Consider the following 21,305-nt stretch of genomic DNA (forward strand, 5'->3'; position numbering starts at 1 on the left):
GATTTTTCGATGATGGCCCGTCTGACCGGTGTGAAGAAGTATCTCATTGTAGTTCTGATTTTCATTTCTCTACTAATATTAATGATGTTGAACATCTTTTCATGTGCTTTTGATGATTGTTTTTAAGAAACAAGAGACACAGGAAAAGCTCTGAAAATCTAGTAGAAGTTACCTTTTGTAAGGGAAATATACATTTATTTTAAGGAACTCTCCATTTTAAATGTGTCTCCTCTGTTCCTAAAAGGGTGATTCTGAATGACAAACTATCAATGTAGAAGGTGCCCCTCTTAATTCAGCTCAACAACCTTACCCTTTTTATTGTGCTTTACCTATTAATCTCCCATAAGTGACCTTCCCTTCTCCTCCATCTTTCTTGCATCTTCAGCTGAAGAAAGTATTTAAGGTGATGGCTTGAGTCATTTTAGGAGAGTTAAACTCAGTTTTCCAGGATATCACCCATGTATACATGGTGTTAGACTTAGAGGGGTGAGGTCTCAGCCAAGAACCTAGAAGGGTGGAAGGAAAATTATTTTTCCTCCCCTATAGGGACATTTAGGAAGTTTCTGAGTTATTATAAAAGTCACAGCATTTTTCTTTTTAGGAGCAGAACTATCAATCAACCATGAGCTCAAAGAAACATAATCCGGTGCTAATGGCAAAATGGTATATTCTTAGCCTCCTCAGATAGAAACAACATGCATGGTTCAAACAGCAAATCTGCGGTAGCCAGCAGAGAGGTTACAGTACATCCATTAAACAATGTGGGCTTTTAGCCGTTTCATAAGTTTATAAGGCCTGGTCATCTACATTGGAATATATATATATATATATATATATATATATATGTGTGTGTGTGTGTGTAAGTTTTCACCACACATTCTTCACCAATAACAACATAATAGTATCTAGAGCCCATAGTAATCAAATTGTGGCAAAACTAAATTACAGGTACTGATACAATCATTAATTTGACTTAGGAAGTTAACACGAAGAAGAACAAACTTTAAAAAAAAATCTTTGGTTGCATGTTGAATACTTCAGCATGAAGAGAGAAAAACAATTACAATATTTAATTTTTTAAAAAGGTTACCCATCTAATACTAGAGGTCTCAAAGCAGGATCCATAAATTGACAGGCTCCTCTGTTATGTGATTTTTCTAATGGCTATTAGCACACACACTTCAATTAAAAAAAAACAAACTGTAAATCACAGTGGCTTTTTAGACTTCTGTAGAATACCAAATTCAAAAATTATACAAAAATCTTACAGCTTAAAGTTAAGAAAAGAAATGTAAAAGCAAGCCTTTGAAAAAGTTTTGCTGAATTCAAACATCTTACAAGCTCCATCACCCATCCTTGTCCCCGTGGCTGCATGATGGACTTGGCGCCACCAAGTGGGCTGAGCTGGGTGATGTCAGAGCACTTGCAAATAAAACAAATCTGGTTTTCTGGCCCGGGTGAGGGGTGCACAGCAGCTTTTAAACCAGGTTGAATTCCCTCAGGTTCAGTTGTAGGATTGTGTCTTTCACAGCAGCAAACACAAAGCGGATGTTCTCTGTGTCTGTAGCACATGTGAAGTGGGAGTAGATGACCTTCTCTTTGTCAGGATTCTGATCTTGATAAAGCTTCAGGATGAAATCTCTGGCAGCTTTGACGTCTTGCTTTGGTCCTGTCATGAGGGCAGTCAGAATCAAAAAGAGAGATACCAGCTCACCACCAGGCCCCCTCAAAAGTCATATTCAGTGTACTCTTGTTTTTATTGGGAATCCTTCTTTGAGCCATCTTATTTCTAGAGACTTTTTTACTTGGGATATTATTTTATTATGAACTTGCAGAAGGGTATTTGAAGTGTCCATTGGTATCTAAAAATCATACTTGAAGATTTGTTGAAACATAGTGACCTAATTTAATTTTCTGATTTGGACCATTTTTGAAGAGGTAATTACTCTTTAAAAATATACGGATTTATTTGGCTGCACCAGGTCTTGGTTGCGGCATGCGGGATCTAGTTCCCTCTCCACTGTGAGCGCAGAGTCCTAGCTACTGGACCACCAGCAAAGTCCCTGAAGAGGTAGTTCTTGAGGGAAATAGAGGAGGGAAAAGAGAGAATATGGGGCCTAACACAGCTAAGCTCCCAAGTCTGATTGTGAAGCCTGAGAGCTGTATGCTATATTGTCAATGTGGTTAATAAAAGGAAAAAGGAGAGCGTTTAAACACCACTTGTCTACATATCAGTATCAAACTTGGTAATGTTTCTGCACCAGAATTAATTAGCAACAGGGTCTAAACCCTCTCTCTACCTTGGAGAGGTCATAAAGATAACTTCTGTGTCCACCCTGTCTGGTGAAGGGGCTGCCACATTTCGGCACTAGAAGTGCAGAGATGAGTCAGGCACAGTCTCTGCCCTGAGGGTCTGCTGGGCCAAGACAGCTGAAGGCAGAGAGAGCAAGGCAAGCCCAGGCCCCCAAGGGAGCCTGAGGAGGGGCACCTACTGTGGAAGGAGGTGGGGTGAGGACCAGAAGCCCCTCCCAAAGGAGGAGGTGCCTGATTTGGGTCTCAGAGAACAAAGCAGAATTAGCAAGGGAGTTGGCAGTACATCCCAGGCAGTAGGAGACGCGTGTGCAGAGGTGCTGCGGTGAAAACACACTGATTTGACTGGAGCTTCCATTCAGAAGTGAGGGATGGTAAGAAAGTCCATCAGAGGCAGATCAAGGAGGCCCAGATAAGCTATGCTGAGAACTCTGAACTGGTGCCAGGGAGGTCAGGGCCACAGGATGGACACTTACTTACCAGTGTATTCTGGAAAATAGCTAATTAGGTGAGAGTACATGATTTTCTCTTCCAAAAGATCCTTCTTGTTTAAGAACAGAATCACTGATGAGTTCAGAAACCAGGGGTAGGTGATGATAGTTTTAAATAAGGCTTTACTCTCTTCCATGCGGTTCTAAATGAAAAACAAACAATTTAGGATTAACTAGGAAGAAATACAGTGCTTTGGGAACAGCATGCCGAATCACTGCTTCCATCCATCTGTCCTCTTACCCAGCTGTCGTCTCCAGGTCGCTGGCCTTGCTCAGGCCGGGGAGGGAGTAGCAGGTGGTCCCTGCTTCTATTTCCCTCATCCTCACCCTCCCATTAATCACCCTCTTCTGGAACTCCTCTCATGCAAATTCTTCTCTGGCCCCCAACACATAAGGATATAAGAAAGGCTTTTGTGTAACTTGGAAAAGGAAGGTTGAAGCCCAGAATTGACACAAGTTTTCTGTGTATAACTACTGGGATTACCAAGTGGGGGGATCCTTCAAAACCAGAGACCTGAGATGCCCTTTCACTGGGTGTGGGCTTCCAGACTGGGCATCAGGAGCGCAGTGACAATGAGAGGAAGGAAGGCTGTTCTGGCAGGGCCACCGCCCTCAGGGATGCTGGTGGAGAGGAGCACTAACTGCTGAGCGCCTGCCCTGCATCAAGTTTGGCAGGCGGGTAACACAGCCGACGCTCTCCAAGAGATCGGGTCCCCGTTTTAGGGGGAGCATACTGTTCACAAGGATGTAAATGCTTTCCCGGGACTGTACAGTAGCACATCCAGTGGAAGCTATGCAGACAGACAGTAATAACTTCTGAACATTAGACACTGGCAAGAAAATATTAAATGAAAGTAGATAGGGCATGTGTAAATCTTCTCTGGTGACAATAATCTAGCATTCCGCCCTCTCCCAAGTATTTCTAAGAAGAAAGAAACCCTTTCCTTCCTTCCTTTAGACTGAGAAACACAGCCCTCCTGCTACAGAAGGACACTCCCTAAATTTCTATTCCTATGACTCCCAATGCCTGGGCCCATTCTCCCACTCAATACATTTTTGGGGATCAGTTCTGGAATCTGTCACCAAAAAGGTAAGGTTTCACTTGTTTTTAAAGCTTCTTTAGCATTATGATCTTATCAATAATGAGCTCCAAGGAACTACAACATATGAAAAAAACAATTCCTATATACCATAGTGAGTGGATGCAAGACATATGTCCAACCAGGATAGAAAAGTCTGGAGTGGCAACCACTTCATTTTCCCCCAGATACCTAGGATTTTTCAGAGAGGAGAAAGTAACTTCTTAGCACATCAGACTAAGGTACTCATCCCTGGCTCACCTGACTAATCTTCCCTGAGAAACGTTCTAAGTAATTCCTGAGACAAGTTTGGAGCTAATTTTTCATATTGATAACTCAATGCCTTTGCTTTAAAAAAAAAAAAAAAAATCTCTCCACTGGGAGAGCTGGGTGGCAGCCAAGATTTCTATTCTTCTTTGCACAATGACACTAGTAAATGGGCTAATCCACCACTAATTAGCTAATGTAACTGTGCTCCTCAGAGAAAAGTCTGCTTTCAAGAAATACAAGATAGAATTTGTTCATAATTATTGCCTAATCCTGGACAGAATTCTTTATTGATTTCCTTTCATTCCCTACAGGCAAGAGGTATTTCTAAAAGGTCAAGAGGTCTGGTGCAAAAGGTAGGGGAAAAGACGGTGATTATCGCACAGAAAATAGCCCTAACCTCACAAAGAAGGGGCTGGGATGGTTCTCTTCATTTTCCTGGCAGATCCACTTAATGGAATTTAACCAGCCAGTGCCATGGCAGCTCTGCAGAGGGCACCGAATGCCTGACTGGGGTGGATCAGTGGCAGCTGCGCTGAGCAAGTCCCTTCCAGGGGAAGTGGAGGTCAGATGCTGCCCCCGGACTGCTCCAAGCATCTGGTACCACTCCCCTGGCCAGCTTAGCTCAGGACCTAATTTGAGAGCACCATGGAGGTTGGGAAGCCTGTCCTCAGGTAAGTCTATTAGAAATAGTGTTGTTCAACTTTGGTTGTATATGCGCATCCCCAGGGGGCTTAGTGAAGGTAACCCCCAACTCTAAACCAGGAAATAAGAATCTCAACAATAGGGTCCTAAAGATGTTTTTAAAGGGCAAAAGAAAAAAAAAAAACCCTCCTACTATGCAGCCAAGGCAGAGACCCATGTTTTTGAGTGGCTCCACCCTTCATGAAGACTAGATGTCCAAGGTCAGGCCACACATAGTTGTTCTTTAAGGTCCCCTGGGAATTTCAGTGTCCATCAGGATTCTAGGTCAGTGATTCTCATTACCTGGGATCTTCTTGAGGATCCTGCTTTATTTGGCCTGGAGTGATTCGGAAGGTGTGTATACCTAACAAGCACCCAGGTGATGCTAGGACTGCCAGCCCACAAGCTACACTTCCAGGAGTGAGGCGACTTAACCTAAGGGATAGGGCCTCATGCCAGAGTGGGCTGGCTTCTTGCAAACTGCAGAAATAAGTTTTGTTTTCCACAGCTAACCAGACTCCCCACCCAGCATACCTCATTGTCACACTCAGCCAGGACCTGGTCATATTCACTCAGAGCAACCAAAAAAATAATGGAGGTGACACTCTCAAAGCAGTGAATCCATTTCCGTCTTTCAGATCGCTGGCCACCAACATCCACCATCCTGTTCAATAGAATAAACATAGGACTCTCTGGGGGAAAGCACATGGAAATCAGCACTCTTTAGGGTCCTCAATAATCGTTAAGAATAAGAAGGGATCCTCAGATTAAAATGCTTGAGCACCACTGCTTTAGGCATGAGGAGCCGCTGGGTGTTTCCTAGCAAAGGAGGCGACCGAATGTAAGTGAAGTTACTGAGGATGCATGCAGAAGTCACTCAGATGGAGCCTGCTTGAGGATACTGGTCAGGGAGCTGCTGCAGTAGTCCAGGCAGAAGTTCAGGCATCACTCAGGTGGTGCCCAAACCATCCCAGAGTGCCAGGATACCAGACACAAAAGGGCAGAAAGGCAGGCAGGCTTCTGGACTACTCGCCACCTCTTGTTTCCTGGCCCCTGCAGTTAATCCAGAGATTGTGCATTAGCTGAATGCTACCCCTTCCCTAGAAAGACCTGCAGGTGCCCTCTGTCTGATGCGGAGACCCAGAGCCTTAATCTGTGTCTTTGGGACAAGTTCAGGGTGCCATAGCCCAAGGATCAGTCACAAGCTTGAATGTTCCAGGGCTCGGGCAGTTTACAGAAATGAGTCCAGGGACCTCTCTCAGGTAGCAAAGGATACACTACCTCTCTCAGGTAGCAAAGCATGCTGTGCTGGGCCCATCTAGAGGGAGGTTTTGGAAGGGTTAAGCAGAGATTGATTCTGAAAAGGTTTAGATAAATTCATGGGCACACAGGCAGAGGGCATGTGCTCACAGAGATGCCGAGTATCAGACCAGAGGGCTAGACCAGAGGGCTCCCCCAGCTGACAGCACTCCAGCAGCATGAGATGCAGGCTAGACAGGGCAGGACTGTACTTGTGCTGTCTCCAGACAACCATGTGTAACACGTATGAGGAGGAACAAGGGAACAAACATATAAAAGTGCTTTGAAATTTGCAATGATAAATCTTGGAGCTGAGAACAGAAGGAAAGAGAAATAGTCAACTTCAGAGAAAAGACCCCAGTATTGCCAATCTGTGGGTTACAGAAATATACATCTGTGTGTGTGTATGTGTTACACATGAGAAGCATTCCAGACATCAGTAGGGAATGTCTTCTTCTCTAAGGGGAATAGAAAGATGTGTTTGTATCCACTGTACAACTTGAAACCAACCCAATTCTAATACCCTGTGATGGTGAAGGCCATTATTGCCCTAAGAGACATAAGCCCTTTTAGCAATAACACACTGAAGAATCCATTTGGGGACTTCCAAGCCTGGAGAGACAGATTCTTAATGGACCGTGTCAAGGAGACAGACTTACCGAAAGATGATGTTTTCCAGGTCAAACGGATACTCAATGATGCCAGTGGTGGGCACTCGGACACGGAGCACATCCTGCTGTGTGGGCACGAACGCTGGCATGGCGATCCGGTCAATGTCCGTCAGGTAACTGGTGTTAGAGAGCAAGATGCTGAGAAGGGGGAATGCCCACCTGGAAAGTCACCCCAGCTCCCAGCCACCCCTACTCGTTCATGGATTCATCAGTGACTTTGCTGAGAAGCAACCATCCCGCCCTCCTAAAACTGTGTGGAGAGTTTGGTGAGCCTGCTGAGACTCAAGTTTGCAGCTCTGGTCTCCCCTCCTGGTTCTCAGCTGCAGCACTCTGCTGGGGAGGGAGCCAGCCAGGCCACAGGGGCAAGAGACGGCACCTGGCTCTCTGACATTTCATCTGTTCTCCTCTCACAGGCCCTCCTCCAAGAACACTGTAGAATGTAGATGCTGTGCTTGGATACTTTACTTTGCTCAATGAATTAGAGGTAAGGAAAATATAAAAGCATAAATCAGGCCAATGGGAAGTCCTCTCAAAAAGTTCCTTGTTACACTGAGAAACTGAACATCTCCTAAAATAACCCAAAACTTGTCTTGGATTATTTTGGGCCATATATTACAGCCCAGGCTTAAAACACGTTTCTTTTTCTGTGGTAAAACAAGAAGACACTTCTTTTTAAATGTTAAGGCCTTTGAAAAAAGTCACTTTTGAGTAAATAACTGAGGCCCTGGACAGTGACAGTGCTGATAACTTGGAGCCCCCCGCACATGGAGGTGGCCCCACCTTCTCCCGCATGCCCCACACAGGCAGAGCTCACCTAGGTGTGCCGGGGCTGAACAGGTGAACCACCAGGGCTGCCTTCTGTGACCACAGCCCCAGGGCTTAGCACCATGGACTTCTGATGCGTTAATTCATGCCTGTCAGGCTTCCTTGGTGGCTCAGATGGTAAATAATCTGCCTGCAATGTGGGAGACCCAGGTTCAATCCCTGGGTCGGGAAGATCCCCTGGAGAAGGAAATGGCAACCTACTCCAGTATTCTTGCCTGGAAAATCCATGACAGAGGAGCCTGCTGGGCCACAGTCTGTGAGGTCGCAAAGAGTCGGGCATGACTGAGCAAATCTCTGTGTCATCCCACCAGAGCGTGTGTTCCTTCAGGGCAGAAAGCACCAGTTGTACCTATAGCCCTTTCCTCCGTGCCTGGCACAGAGCAGACACACATCAAATACCTCTCCAAAGAAGCAGACAGTGGCAGCAGAGCAGATGATTACCACTGACCTGGACCTCGGAAGCATCTGGGGTCTCACCTGTGCCAGGTTTGAGAGTTCCCTTTTCTCTGTACAGCCCTGTCCACCACTCCAGTCACTCTCCACACTTCGTGCACTTGCCCCAGTTGTCAGGCCCGAATGAATTCTACAGCACGCCTAGTGGGTCTTTCCCAAGCTGATCTATATCAAGAGCCCTAGCCATTCCCCAGGGCCTTCCCGGAAGCCAGTGACACAGGCTGGACCAGGGAGGATTCAGGGGTGCCCTGGCTCCCAGCTGTCAAAGGCTATCTGCCCTCCTTTCTGCCCTTTCTGTCTTATGTGCTGATCTAACGACTTACTGGGGTTTCTTTTAGTTCCTTTTCCTGCTTTGCTGCTGTGTTGTACTAACCTGGATTCATGTCATTCAGCACTCAGCCTGGGACAAACACCAGAGGAAGGCCAGTGAAATTAAGGAGGTAAGATGCTGGTTTCCTTTCCTGCCCCCTGGCTTCTCAGGATGGGTGAATTACCCACAGCACTTTGGAGGGTGATGGCAGCACATAAAGGGAAGGGGGTGGATCTAGGGAAAGAATTCCAGGGCCCTCAGAGAGTGGAAATGACCCAGAGCAAGAGGGAAGGAGCTGAGCTGCAGAAGCAGGAATCCTCACCCCTTCAAAGAAGGACCATGATCCAGCTATTTGCCCAGTGATCTGGACAGAGGCATTGTCTTGGGGAATTCTTAAAATCAAATTCTGTGATCTCTGTGGGATAGTCTGCATGCAGAACTATCTATTTCTTTTTACCCTAATAGATTACTGATTACTCCTTCACAAGGAGTTAATGAACAAAGAGCTCCCAAACTGAGCTGCCGTCCGTGACTATCTTGTCCACGTGAGGGCAGCACCAGATCAGCCATGGATGGGTGTACTGCACTGTTGGGTCTAAACTCTTGATTTTAGGGCAACTGGACCTGCTCTTTGCCGGTCAGGAAACCAGAAGGCAGAGGGGTATGGAGAGGGGAAAGGAGAAACCAGAAGCAGGTGTAGTCCTGGTTTAAATCATATAGCTTCAGCACCCCAAATGAGATCAGTCCCACCAAGGAAAGCCCACAATTGACTTAGCCTCTCAGTGAAAAGGACAGATGAGATCCTTAAAACTAGATGAGGAAAGGTAGGTGTGGGCAAGGAGAGCTATCTAGGGGGCTCCTTGGGGGGAATGAATTGAGGAGGTGGGAAGCAAGGCATCAAAACGCAGAGGAGCAGAGGGAGGCCGTGCTGCCTGCATTTTAGCAGGTAGCTCATTTCTCGCTGGTAAGAATCTCCACTGAAGTGTGGCCACAGCCCGGGGCTCTGTACTCACTATTTGGCAGAGTCTGACAGTTGGTACTCCCGCCTCCGATCGTAGCACTCCTGGATTCCAGGATCCTGCCACAGCTGCTTGATGGCCTCCACCTGGTCCCTGGAGAGCGTGGACACCTTGTCTACTTCCACTTCTCTGATTAGCTGGGCATTTTCCTGCTCAGAGGGAAAAGAACCTTTCATTTGGCAAAGGAAAGGAAACCATTACGGTTGGTGACGTAGGGTCAAGACTTGCCCTTGTCTGTGGATCAGGGAAGATGTCCCCTAGGTGCCAGGGTGTGGTGGGTGCCCTCCAGAAGAGCTCCTCATAGCAAAGTCACTCAGTTGCAGCTCCACTGGGTGGAGATGATGTGGCTACTTAGCTCAGTGGAGAGAGCCACAAACAGCCCCAGACCTGTGGCCTTTGGTTCCAGCAGTACCTGGGGCTCAGTGTTACCAGCATTCAACACCCAACTGTGCATGGAGAAACACTGGAGTGATTGATCATCATTGTACCAACCAACATTACTTCCTCATTAGCATGCAACTCGTTTGAATATTTGCACAGCCCATAGAACAATTTAAAAACAACACTATTGTTAGTGGCATACCAAGGGTAGGGTAAGCACTCCACCCCAGCGCAAGAAAGGAGGGAGTGCGTCGTCATCTTCAGAGAACTGAAAAATCACGTCCCAGCAATTAATCATGAGTCTGCTCTTTCCTTTATTTTTTAAAAATGTTTTAATTGACCTTATTTTTTAGAGTAGTTTTAAGTTCACAGCAAAACTGAGAGGAAAGTACAGAGAGTTCTCATGCTTTTTATTATCATGCATCACTAATAAAACTCTCTCCTACTGGGTGGCCCACACGCACTGTACCCCTGAGCCCATGCCACTGGCTGCTCTAGTACTGTTGCTCTTTATTACAGTAGGCGTTAGTATCATTATCGCTCTCATTACTGTTGCTACAGCAGCTACCACTTATTGCACTCACTGTGTACCCAGGGCTCTGCATGTATCATCTCATCTGATCAACAGAAGGCAAGCAAGAGGCCGGAAATTTTTCTAAACCTTAGCAAATTAAAGTGGTAAGACTGACCTGCATCCACAGCACAACCCTGCTTTGGCCTGAGAGACTCAGCATCCCATCCTTGGCTGCAAGTTGCAGCAAACGAGAGTTCTGCTGTGGGAGACAGGAGCCTGCCCTCTTCACTGGATTTCAGGGCAATTCACTGGCAGCTGGGAATCAGCAAAACATCCTTTGGCAGCTGTGGTCTCTTTAAGTATATACTACACCCCTGGAAGAAGCACAAGCTGGAATCAAGATTGCCAGGAGAAATATCAATAACCTCAGATATGCAGATGACACGACCCTTATGGCAGAAAGTGAAGAGGAACTAAAAAGCCTCTTGATGAAAGTGAAAGAGGAGAGTGAAAACGTTGGCTTAAAGCTCAACATTCAGAAAACGAAGATCATGGCATCTGGTCCCATCACTTCATGGGAAATAGATGGGGAAACAGTGGAAACAGTGTCAGAATTTTTTTGGGGGGGCTCCAAAATCACTGCAGATGGTGATTGCAGCCATGAAATTAAAAGACACTCCTTGGAAGGAAAGTTATGACCAACCTAGACAGTATATTCAAAAGCAGAGACATTACTTTGCCAACAAAGGCCCGGCTAGTCAAGGCTATGGTTTTTCCTGTGGTCATGTATGGATGTGAGAGTTGGACTGTGAAGAAGACTGAGCGCTGAAGAATTGATGCTTTTGAACTGTGATGTTGGAGAAGACTCTTGAGAGTCCCTTGGACTGTAAGGAGATCCAACCAGTCCATTCTGAAGGAGATCAGCCCTGGGATTTCTTTGGAGGGAATGATGCTAAAGCTGAAACTCCAGTACTTTGGCCACCTCATTTGAAGAGCTGACTCATTGGAAAAGACTCTGATGCTGGGAGGGATTGGGGGCAAGAGGAGAAGGGGACAACAGAGGATGACATGGCTGGATGGCATCACTGACTCGATGGACATGAGTTTGAGTGAACTCCAGGAGTTGGTGATGGACAGGGAGTCCTGGTGTGCTGCGATTCATGGGGTCACAAAGAGTCAGACATAACTGAGTGACTGAACTGAACTGACACCCCTTGAAAAGTCACTCTTTTCTTGCATTTTTTATCAGGAAACCCCACAGAAGGCTAGAGGAAAGGAAGAACTTACAGATTTACTTGACTTGGTAAAACCCAGAACCATGATTAAATCAACATGGCCTTGCTCTCCGTCCATCAAGAGTGAATATAATCTTCTCCCAGACTGTGGTATCCTCAGGTAGGTAGAGGCTCCCCTTTGTTGAGTCTCAAACAAGGTCTATGCAGGATGGGTGAGCAGAAAGAACCTGGGCTGAAAATCAAGACCCTGACGTCTAAGTAGTTCAGTGAGATTTAAGGAACCCAATAGGTTCCCTGCCTCAGCATCGTCATTTGTAAGAGGAGCCTGGTTTATAAACCATGGGAACCTGGTTTATAAAGTGTCACCCAAATGTAAGCAGAACTAGCCTTATTATTGCAATACATGCCTAATAAATATTTCTTGTCTGCCAAAACAGAACACAGTGACAGCCCCCAAACCAGGAGTTCTAGTTCTGCCTGCTGGCACATTTGTGTCACATGCCCGATTCTCAACCAGAGAGAACAATGAATGGAGACCATAGACCCTGCCTGTATGGAGCAGAAGGGCTTCTCCCGCTTCTTCCCTCCACTTGCCACTCGCCCATCTCCCACATAGGAGCAGATGGTCTCCACTGGAGAATGCGGATGGTGAGCTTCCCAGGATACCCCATTTGCCCACGCCAGTGTTTGGCTCTTCCAGTAGATAAAAAGTGGCTCCCAGGAAATTATCACAGAGGAATGCAGCCTTCTACATAAGCTCTGGGGCGGGAGGAATTTAGGGAAAAGACATTGACCTGGGATTTCAGGTAACCAAGGGAATTCAGCCTGGTGAGAAAGACATATTGTTTGTTCAGCCAAGGGAGGAGATTTGGGGGACATCTTGCTTAGAAGAAGAGAATAGAGGCTCCTTAGAAACCCAACAATTGGGACTTTAGAACTAACTAGACTTTGCCACCCAGGACTCCAGGTTCAGAGGTTCTCCTGTCCACCTTTGTCTCCTCCTGGTTAGCTCTACCTGTCCAGATCATTTTTTTTTAACTTCCTATTTAAGACTTGGAAAAAGGTGGGAAACATGGTAGAACAAGATCTTCTCTGCCTTTCAAGATTGCCCAAACATCCATACTCTCCTACTTAACCTTATCATTCATCCTCACTCCTTCCACATGTGTTCATACATATACAAACACATGCTCACGTAACTCACACATACGCTTTTCCCTGGAAATATCTGAAAGAAAACTGCAGCCTTAGTGCCTCTTTATCTCTAAAGACTTCAGTGCAGTTTCCTAAAACCAAACATACATAATCACCTTGTATAATCATATATAATGATCAACATCAGGAAATTAACAGTGATACACAATATTGTAGTCTAATCTGCAGACCTTACCCAAAGTTTGGCAGTTGTCCCATAAATGTCCTTCATTGGCCCGCTCTAGACTCATGTATTGCATTTAGTCAGCTATCTCTTTAGTCTCCATTTACCTGGAAAGACTGTAGTCAAAGGAGTTGTTTATGTCACTCTGATCAAGAATGACCTGACAAGGGGAGAGTTCCCTAGTGGTCTAGTCGTTAGGACTCTGCACTTCCACTGCCAGGGCCAGGTTCTATCCCTGGTTGGGGGCAGGGTGGGGGTACTAAGATCCTGCAAGCTGCATGGTGCAGCCAAAAAAGAATGCTCCGGCAAGGATGTGCTCTTCAGTCACAAGTCATCATGAAGATGGCTGGTGGAGAAGCACAGCCGAGCCCCAGAGAATATTCCAAGGCCAAGGCCAAATATTATAAAGGGCAGAGAGGAATGAGAAAAAGGGTGCCCTGGTTTTTAAATAAATTCTATTAAGATATCAGATGAATGACTTTTGTACATTAACATGTGTGTTTTTTAAAAAGTGAAGTTTTGGTGGCACAAAGACAGAAACATAGATCAATGAAACAAAATAGAAGGCCCAGAGATAAATCCACGCACCTATGGACACCTTTATCTTTGACAAAGGAGGTAAGATTATACAATGGAGAAAAGACAATCTCTTTAACAAGTGGTGCTGGGAAAACTGGTCAACCACTTGTAAAAGAATGAAACTAGAACACTTTCTAACACCATACACAAAAATAAACTCAAAATGGATTAAAGATCTAAATGTAAGACCAGAAACTATAAAACTCCTGGAGGAGAACATAGGCAAAACACTCTGACATAAATCATAGCAGGATTCTCTATGACCCACCTCCCAAAGTAATGGAAGTAAAAAATAAACAAATCGGACCTAATTAAATTTAAAAGCTTTTGCACAATGAAGGAAACTATAAGCAAGGTGAAAAGACAGCCTTCAGAATGGGAGAAAATAATAGCAAATGAAGCAACCGACAAAGAATTAATCTGAAAAATATACAAGCAACTTCTGCAGCTCAATTCCAGAAAAATAAGTGGCCCAATCAAAAATTGGGCCACAGAACTAAACAGACATTTCTCCAAAGAAGACATACCACTGGCTAATAAATACATGAAAAAATGCTCAGCATCACTCATTATCAGAGAAATGCAAATCAAAACCACAACGAGGTACCATCTCACGCCAGTCAGAATGGCTGCTATCAAAGAATGGCTGCTATCAAAAAATCTACAAACAATGCTGGAGAGAGTGCGGAGAAAAAGGAACCCTCTTACACTGTTGGTGGGAATGCAATCTAATATAGCCACTATGGAGAACAGTGCGGAGATTCCTTAAAAAACTGGAAATAGAACTGCCATACGACCTGGCAATCCCACTACTGGGCATACATACCAAGGAAACCAGAATTGAAAGAGACACGTGTACCCCAATGTTCATCACAGCACTGTTTACAATAGCCAGGACATGGAAGCAACCTAGATGTCCATCAGCAGACGAATGGATAAGAAAGCTGTGGTACATATACACAGTGGAATATTACTCAGCCATTAAAAAGAATGCATTTGAATCAGTTCTAACGAGGTGGATGAAACTGGAGCCTATTATACAGAGTGAAGTAAGTCAGAATGAAAAACACCAATACAGTATATTAAGGCATATATGTGGAATTTAGAAAGATGGTAACGATGACTCTATATGCAAGACAGCAGAAGAGACACAGATGTAAAGAATAGACTTTTGGACTCTGGGAGAGGGTGAGGGTGGGATGATTTGAGAGAATAGCATTGAAACATGTATATTATCATGTGTGAAACAGATTGCCAGTCCAGGTTCAATGCATGAGACAGGGCGCTCAGGGCTGGTGCACTGGGATGACCCTGAGGGATGGGATGGGGAGGGAGGTGGGAGGGGGGTTCAGGATGAGGGACACATGTCAATGTATGGCAAAAACCACTACAATATTATAAAGTAAATCGCCTCCAATTAAAATGATTAATTAAAAAAAAATTTTTTAAGTGAAGTTTTGGGCGGATTTCCCTCTGACTTGGCTAAATAGTATTATACACAGAGTGAGCATTTTTACGTTCCTGTTAAAACCACCTCTGCAGTGCACGCCATCTAGATCAGGGAATGGTTTTGTGTCATGTAGTTGGACTTTCTGGAAAGAGGGAAGAAATGTTCTTAGAGGGTCAGATTTAGGGAAATGGTAGGATTTGGGTGGGAGACAGGCTGAGTCTGAGGTGGCTGGTATCTAAGTGAAGAAACTAGGAAGCAGATAAATAAAATGGGTCTGTAGTTCACGCAAAAGCCGTAGGCTAGGGGAACACATTGATTTGAAATTGCCTAACTCATACATTTCGTTGGAAAGAAAAATCACAAAAAAGTAAATATTATTGGAGCAAATTCAGCAGATACAGAAACATGACCAGTTTCTCAAACACTGAGTTCATATCTGGCTTTTCCTCTTTTCCTTTCTCAAACAAAACCATTTCCACTGCTCTGAAGAAAGAAGAACACTGAAAACAGATGTCCTACATGTGCGTTTCACTCAGAAATTCCCAGGGTGACAGTGGAAGGAGCTGCTTATGAAGTGGTGCCTTGCTGACTGCACACAAGGATGGCTGGCTGCCCAGGTGACAGTCCCCGTCGAGCCCAGCAAGCCCCTCCGGCTGGAATCCAGGGCCCTGTGGGCAGCCCCATTCTCACCAGGTCCTCGCAGGGGAAGTCCCTGTACCATTAATCACCCAGCACTGCAGGACCCCGAGCCTGCTCACTCATAGGGAAGATTGTCCCCTCCTTCGTCAGGACACCAGAGCTCCTGTTCTTTCATCAGATACTTAAGAGTTTTCACTGAAATCTGTATTCATTAACACAAGTCTAGATAATAAAAGCCTAATTGCATGATATTTCAAGAGCCTACTGTCATTTGTAGTGCCTATGAACCTCAAAAGCTTTCTAAAAACAAATGAGATTAAAATAAAGTATACAATTAAAAATAAAGGTTCCCTGTAACATAGTATTTCTGACTGTCAAAATCACCCCTCCTTGTTTTAACATCTCACATCAAGATCCAGAACTATACTACATGTTCTATTAAACAAAAATTACAAAATAAAAACTTCAGTGTTGTATAATGATCAGCTTTGAAAGCATTTCAAAAATTGCATACTAAAGAAAATGCTGGTGAATTATGCTAGAGAAAGGATTTTTTTTTTTCCTATAAAAAACAACTTCTGCTCTGATAAACGAAGACTGGGAAATATGGATCAACTCTTCCACAAAGGACAGCTAGAAATGGTGGACAAAATATTTTCAGAAGTATGCTTGAAAATACCAGGGAACTAATGAATAAGTAACTGCTGGGCCAGAATATAGGGAAGAATGGCATCCAAGGAGTTGGAACAGCATTTAGGAAACTTTCCTCCCTGGGGCTCAGCTTGCTCTTGAAGGAGCAGTTGTGAGGCTGAGCAGCTCCCTTTTCAACATTACAGGACTAGGGTGGCTGGGTTTAGCAAGAGCAAAAGGCCTTTGGAAGCCCTCTGGCTCTGGGTTGGGATCCAAGGGGTAGCTCTTACGGAGTTTCAACTCAGCTTGGAATCACCACAATCTCAGAAACCGAGTGTCTCCAGACATCCAACAAGAAAGGGGGATTTCTTTTTGAAGAGAACATCTTCCTAACCCTCAAATTACTTTTTCATGAGTGTCCAACACACTTACAAAAATAAGCATAAGAATATAAGACAACTTCAAAAAGAGGCGACAAGTAAAAAGATGCAAAGATACGTTCCTCCAACCCACAGGAAGGAGGAATCTATTATCATAAAAATGGACTTTAAGGTCTACTTGTCAATTATACCTCAGTAAAGCTGGGGGTGGGGACGACTTTAAAAGTATAACTGGAGATAGAGATATTTCAAATGACGAAAAGATTCAGAAAGATATAACATACTAAAGTTCTATGCAACTAATGATATAGGCTTAAAATATATAGGAACAAAATCTCTTAGAGCTAAATAGTGAAACAGACAAATTTTCATCTTACAGGAAATTGAAACACATATCTCTCAGTAACTGATAGAATAAACAAAAATTCAGTAAAGATATATATAGTTCAAATGTTATGATCAGCAATTTGACTTTATGGACACATGATGCTTAGTCATTAAGTTGCGTCTGACTCTGCAGCCCCATGGACCGTAGCCCGCCAGGCTCCTGCCCATGTAATTCTCCAGGCAAGAATACTGGAGTGACTTGCTATGCCCTTCTCCAGCGGATCTTCGCCACCCAGAGATCAAACCTGCATTTCCTGCATCTCCAGCATTGGCAGATGTGTTCTTTACCATTGAGTCACCTGGGAAGCCCCATGGACCTATGTAGAGCTCTATATTTAAAATAACTATAGAAGATAGACTTTTCTCAAGCACCTAGAATATTTATCAAAATGGCCATTTGAGATTACACATTTAAAAATTTGGTTTTCTAGCTTCTTTTGATCAAGTTCCAATTCCAATTTCTTTAGCAACTCAGCTTCAACAGGAATGCACTTTTGTATTAGCCTTTGCTGTCCACCCCCACTCAAGGTGCAGGCGTCTGAATATTTAACCATGGGGCTAAAGCTGCCTAGATTCTCCTATAGAAAGGCAGTCTTCCAGCACACTCAGAATGGGAATTAAGTTTTTTTTAACCCAATTCAAGATTAAAAGAAACCTTTATTTCTACTCCAACCTTTGCCCTCTTTCTCCTTATCTTCTCTCCAACAAAAATAAATAACAGAATTCACTAGCCACAAACTGTTGGCATGAAAGGCCAAGCAAGTTACTTTATCTCTTCATGTCAGTCTAAACTTCAGTGGGTTTAACTTAAAAAGTTCTTTTCAAAGAGTCCTGCCATAAATTATTCTGGCACAAACATCCAAAGCTACAATGAGTGCTAAATAATGCAGCTAAGACGTCAAAGCTTTGGCCCTATACCATGTCAACCTGGCGAAGCCGTCATGACACTTCCCAGCAGTCCTTCCGGGTATGATTCTGGGTTTGGATGGGCTGTAAGAGAAATCTGAAGGGGAGGCGGGAGAAGCCGGTGGTCATGTTCTGAAGGTCAGAGCTCGACTTTAAGGGGCATGCACCCCCTACACACACACGTACACACTGGCTAGTCTGGTCAACTTCACTTTTGGAGAAGGGCAGCAGCTGGGCCCTCAGCACCCTACTTGGGCCTTCTCCTTCAGCTTGTCCACATCCTGGGGCGGACAGACATGCAGGTTCACAGCAAAGGTTGCCAGTTTCCGCGGCAGCTCCCCTGCGCCGTCAACAGATGTGAGAGGCAGGTGCAGGGGCCACTTTATCCCCAGGGGTAAACTGCCTTTGTTGGTTCCGGTTCATCTTTGCTCTGCCTCTTCCACATCCAGTTTTTCTTCCTGACGACCAGCCCTGCTGACCAGACACCAGATATGCAGAGGCAGTAGCCTTCTGACACCGTCACAGCTCTAACAGCCACATACAGTGCAATCCCTACAACGAATCCATTATTCCTCGTTGCCCTCTGACTTCCTGACCAAACCAGGAATCCTCTATTCTGGCCCATTCAATTCTGTTTAGGGGCAAAAATTCCCTATCATCTTAGGTCTGGGTGATGGTAACAACTTAGGCCTCAGCTGCAGTGACCTGAACGTCCCAAACTCAGTGAGACGCTGGCAGGCAGACTCTACCATCATTCAGTGCACACAGCACACGCCTGCTCCACGCTAGACCGTGGCCCTGCCCTCGAGGATCCCAGAATTACACCAATGCCTTTTGGAATAACTATTAATACATCAGATCCACACACACATGCTAAGAGATCAAAGAAGACATTTCAGCTGGGGATGAGTGAGAGGATGGGCTAAGATTTCCCACCAGAAATGGCCAGATGCTTATAAGGAGAAGGGCTGTGTCTGCCCTTCCCATATTAGTGAATGTGGATTCCTGACTGCTTGTCAGAGGCGGCACCGTGAATGTGCAGGGAGCAGACCAGTTCTTTATCACCTTTCACAGAACACTCCTTCCCCTGAGATGCTTTGGAAAGCACCCGAACTCCCTCAGGTCCCAAGGTAGCTGAATATATTCAAGGTGTAATTTACCAACAGCATCCGGTAACCCCTCCAAAGTATATATATTGGACCAATGGAAACTGCCTCTCAGAAAATCATTTGTTTCAGGCCAGTTTAACTGCATGTGCCCAGTGATCACATAATATGGTCATGTTACATAGCAAGATAGGATGTTCTATCCTCATCATCATCTTCCTCTCTCTCCCTTAAGAGTTTTTAGTTTTTTAAGCACACCAAAATTGGGTTATGAGAAACAGTTCAAAGAAGCAAGAGGAAGATGTGTCTTTTGTGTTTCTACCTCTGCAGACTCTGCTGGGGGGACTGGAGCTTCTATGCAGGACACACCCAGGTCCTCCCCACATAAAACCGAATGACTGCAGCCAGGGCCCAGATGGTGAGAAGACCAGAACTTACAGAGAAAGACAGAGGAGCAGAAAAAGAAGAGAGGCCATTGAAGCAGTGCTGTGGGGTGGGTGGGGGGCTCCTACAACAAAAGATAGCCCCCAACCCTCCACCACCCACCTCGAAGAGAAAACAAATGCCTTGCTCACCTTGCTGGCTTCCTATGGCATCACAATCAGCAGCAAGAAATCTTAAGTCTCTCTTTGATATCGGATTATATTTGTGGTCCTTCCAGAAAATAAGGCATAATAAAGCCTTACAGACACAAAAAGCACTGGCAAGTTCTCAATTTCAGAATATGCTGGATCCAAATATTGTAGTTAGTTATTTGGAGTTCCAAGTGTTTTCCCACTAACAGACTGCTATGGGTCCACCAATCCCGTTTTATTTTCCTACTAAACACATAGGTCGGGCCCTATTTCTCAGTCTCCTTGCAGTCACATAACTTGTGTTCTGAGTGATGGGATTTGGGTTGGCGTAATGCACACCACTACCAGGGCTGACTTTCCAAGCCTCCCATGCAGTCCTCCTTCACTCTGTCTTTTCCCATTTCTCAGCTGAAAGGACAAGACGATGAGGGCTGGGAGGAGGGGAGACCCTGGGCACAAGGGACCTGGATCCCTCACAGGCTATGTGCAGCACAGCCCATTTCCCAGCAGCTCCCATGGAATTGAGGTGGATGTGGCCTAGAAATAAACACTGATTTTGCTAGGCCACTAAAGATTTGATGTTGATCTACTCTGCTGCTGCTGCTAAGTCGCTTCAGTCGTGTCTGACTCTGTGCGGCCCCATAGATGGCAGCCCACCAGGCTCCCCTGTCCCTGGGATTCTCCAGGCAAGAACACTGGAGTGGGTTGCCATTTCCTTCTCCAATGCATGAAAGTGAAAAGTGAAAGTGAAGTCGTTCAGTCGTGTCTGACTCTTCGAGACCCTATGGACTGCAGCCTACCAGGCTCCTCCGTCCATGGGATTTTCCAGGCAACAGTACTGGAGTGGGGTGCCATGGCCTTCTCCGATCTACTCTAGGGGCTATCAAATTTTATGCATCCATAGAGAGAGAGGCTGAGTGCTGAAGAATTGATGCTTTTGAACTGTGGTGTTGGAGAAGACTCTTGAGAGTCCCTTGGACTGCAAGGAGATCCAACCAGTCCATTCTGAAGGAGATCAGCCCTGGGATTTCTTTGGAGGGAATGATGCTAAAGCTGAAACTCCAGTACTTTGGCCACCTCATGCGAAGAGTTGACTCATTGGAAAAGACTCTGATGCTGGGAGGGATTGGGGGCAAGAGGAGAAGGGGACGACAGAGGATGAGATGGCTGGATGGCATCACTGACTCGATGGACATGAGTCTGAATGAACTCTGGGAGCTGGTGATGGACAGGGAGTCCTGGTGTGCTGCGATTCATGGGGTCACAAAGAGTCGCACACAACTGAGCGACTGATCTGATCTGATCTGAGAGAGAGAGGAGTAATGTGAGAATGGAGAAGTCCAGAGCTAGCTCCAAGAAACCCATGTGAATCAGCAAAGAGACAAACCAATGAGCTGAAGGCATGGACCACAGCCGGGATACAAGGGTTAGTGTGGATCATGCACGATTTTTAAAAAATCACTCACCTCTGATTTCATTTCTGCCATCCTCCCATCCTACCTCCCAATGGATTTCTCTTCAAGGCCCCAGATTCTCAGAATGAAACAGCATGACTACTTTCTATACACACTCTTTCCAAAACTTTCTCACCCCACTTCTCTCCCATCAAACACTGCAGTTTCCCCAGGCAGGAGGTTGTCAAGCCTGCAGAGAATAGTTCTGAGCAGTTATTTTTCAGTGTCTTTATCTATATCTGAGCCCAAATATGGTAATATCAGAGAGAGCAAGCCAATGGTC

General features: G+C 45.1%; 1 protein-coding gene and 1 long non-coding RNA gene across 6 annotated transcripts in view; one reads left to right on the forward strand and one right to left on the reverse strand.

Moving 5' to 3' along the window:
* Positions 1-653: 653 nt before the first annotated feature.
* The window catches only part of GNA14 (G protein subunit alpha 14), a 200,147-nt gene continuing 179,495 nt past the window's right edge, over positions 654-21,305 (reverse strand). For all 3 annotated transcript variants that reach the window (XM_055578373.1, XM_055578374.1, XM_055578375.1), the window contains exons 3-7: positions 9,403-9,557; positions 6,790-6,918; positions 5,366-5,495; positions 2,791-2,944; positions 654-1,669 (exon numbers count right to left, since the gene is read on the reverse strand). In XM_055578373.1, coding sequence (XP_055434348.1) covers positions 1,479-1,669; positions 2,791-2,944; positions 5,366-5,495; positions 6,790-6,918; positions 9,403-9,557 — 759 coding nt within the window. In that variant the 3' untranslated portion in view covers positions 654-1,478. The remainder of the gene's footprint in view (positions 1,670-2,790; positions 2,945-5,365; positions 5,496-6,789; positions 6,919-9,402; positions 9,558-21,305) is intronic.
* LOC129650169 (uncharacterized) lies at positions 7,386-15,806 on the forward strand. Of its 3 annotated transcripts, none has more exons than XR_008713644.1 (4): positions 7,386-8,519; positions 11,553-11,698; positions 11,976-12,186; positions 15,435-15,806. It is a non-coding gene; the product is annotated as an uncharacterized LOC129650169 (long non-coding RNA). The 3 variants fall into 3 exon arrangements; XR_008713643.1 differs by having other exon boundaries at positions 7,386-8,112; positions 8,472-8,519; positions 11,553-12,186; XR_008713642.1 differs by having other exon boundaries at positions 11,553-12,186.

Source organism: Bubalus kerabau, chromosome 4 (assembly GCF_029407905.1).
Source record: "Bubalus kerabau isolate K-KA32 ecotype Philippines breed swamp buffalo chromosome 4, PCC_UOA_SB_1v2, whole genome shotgun sequence".
Taxonomy (NCBI): domain Eukaryota; kingdom Metazoa; phylum Chordata; class Mammalia; order Artiodactyla; family Bovidae; genus Bubalus; species Bubalus kerabau.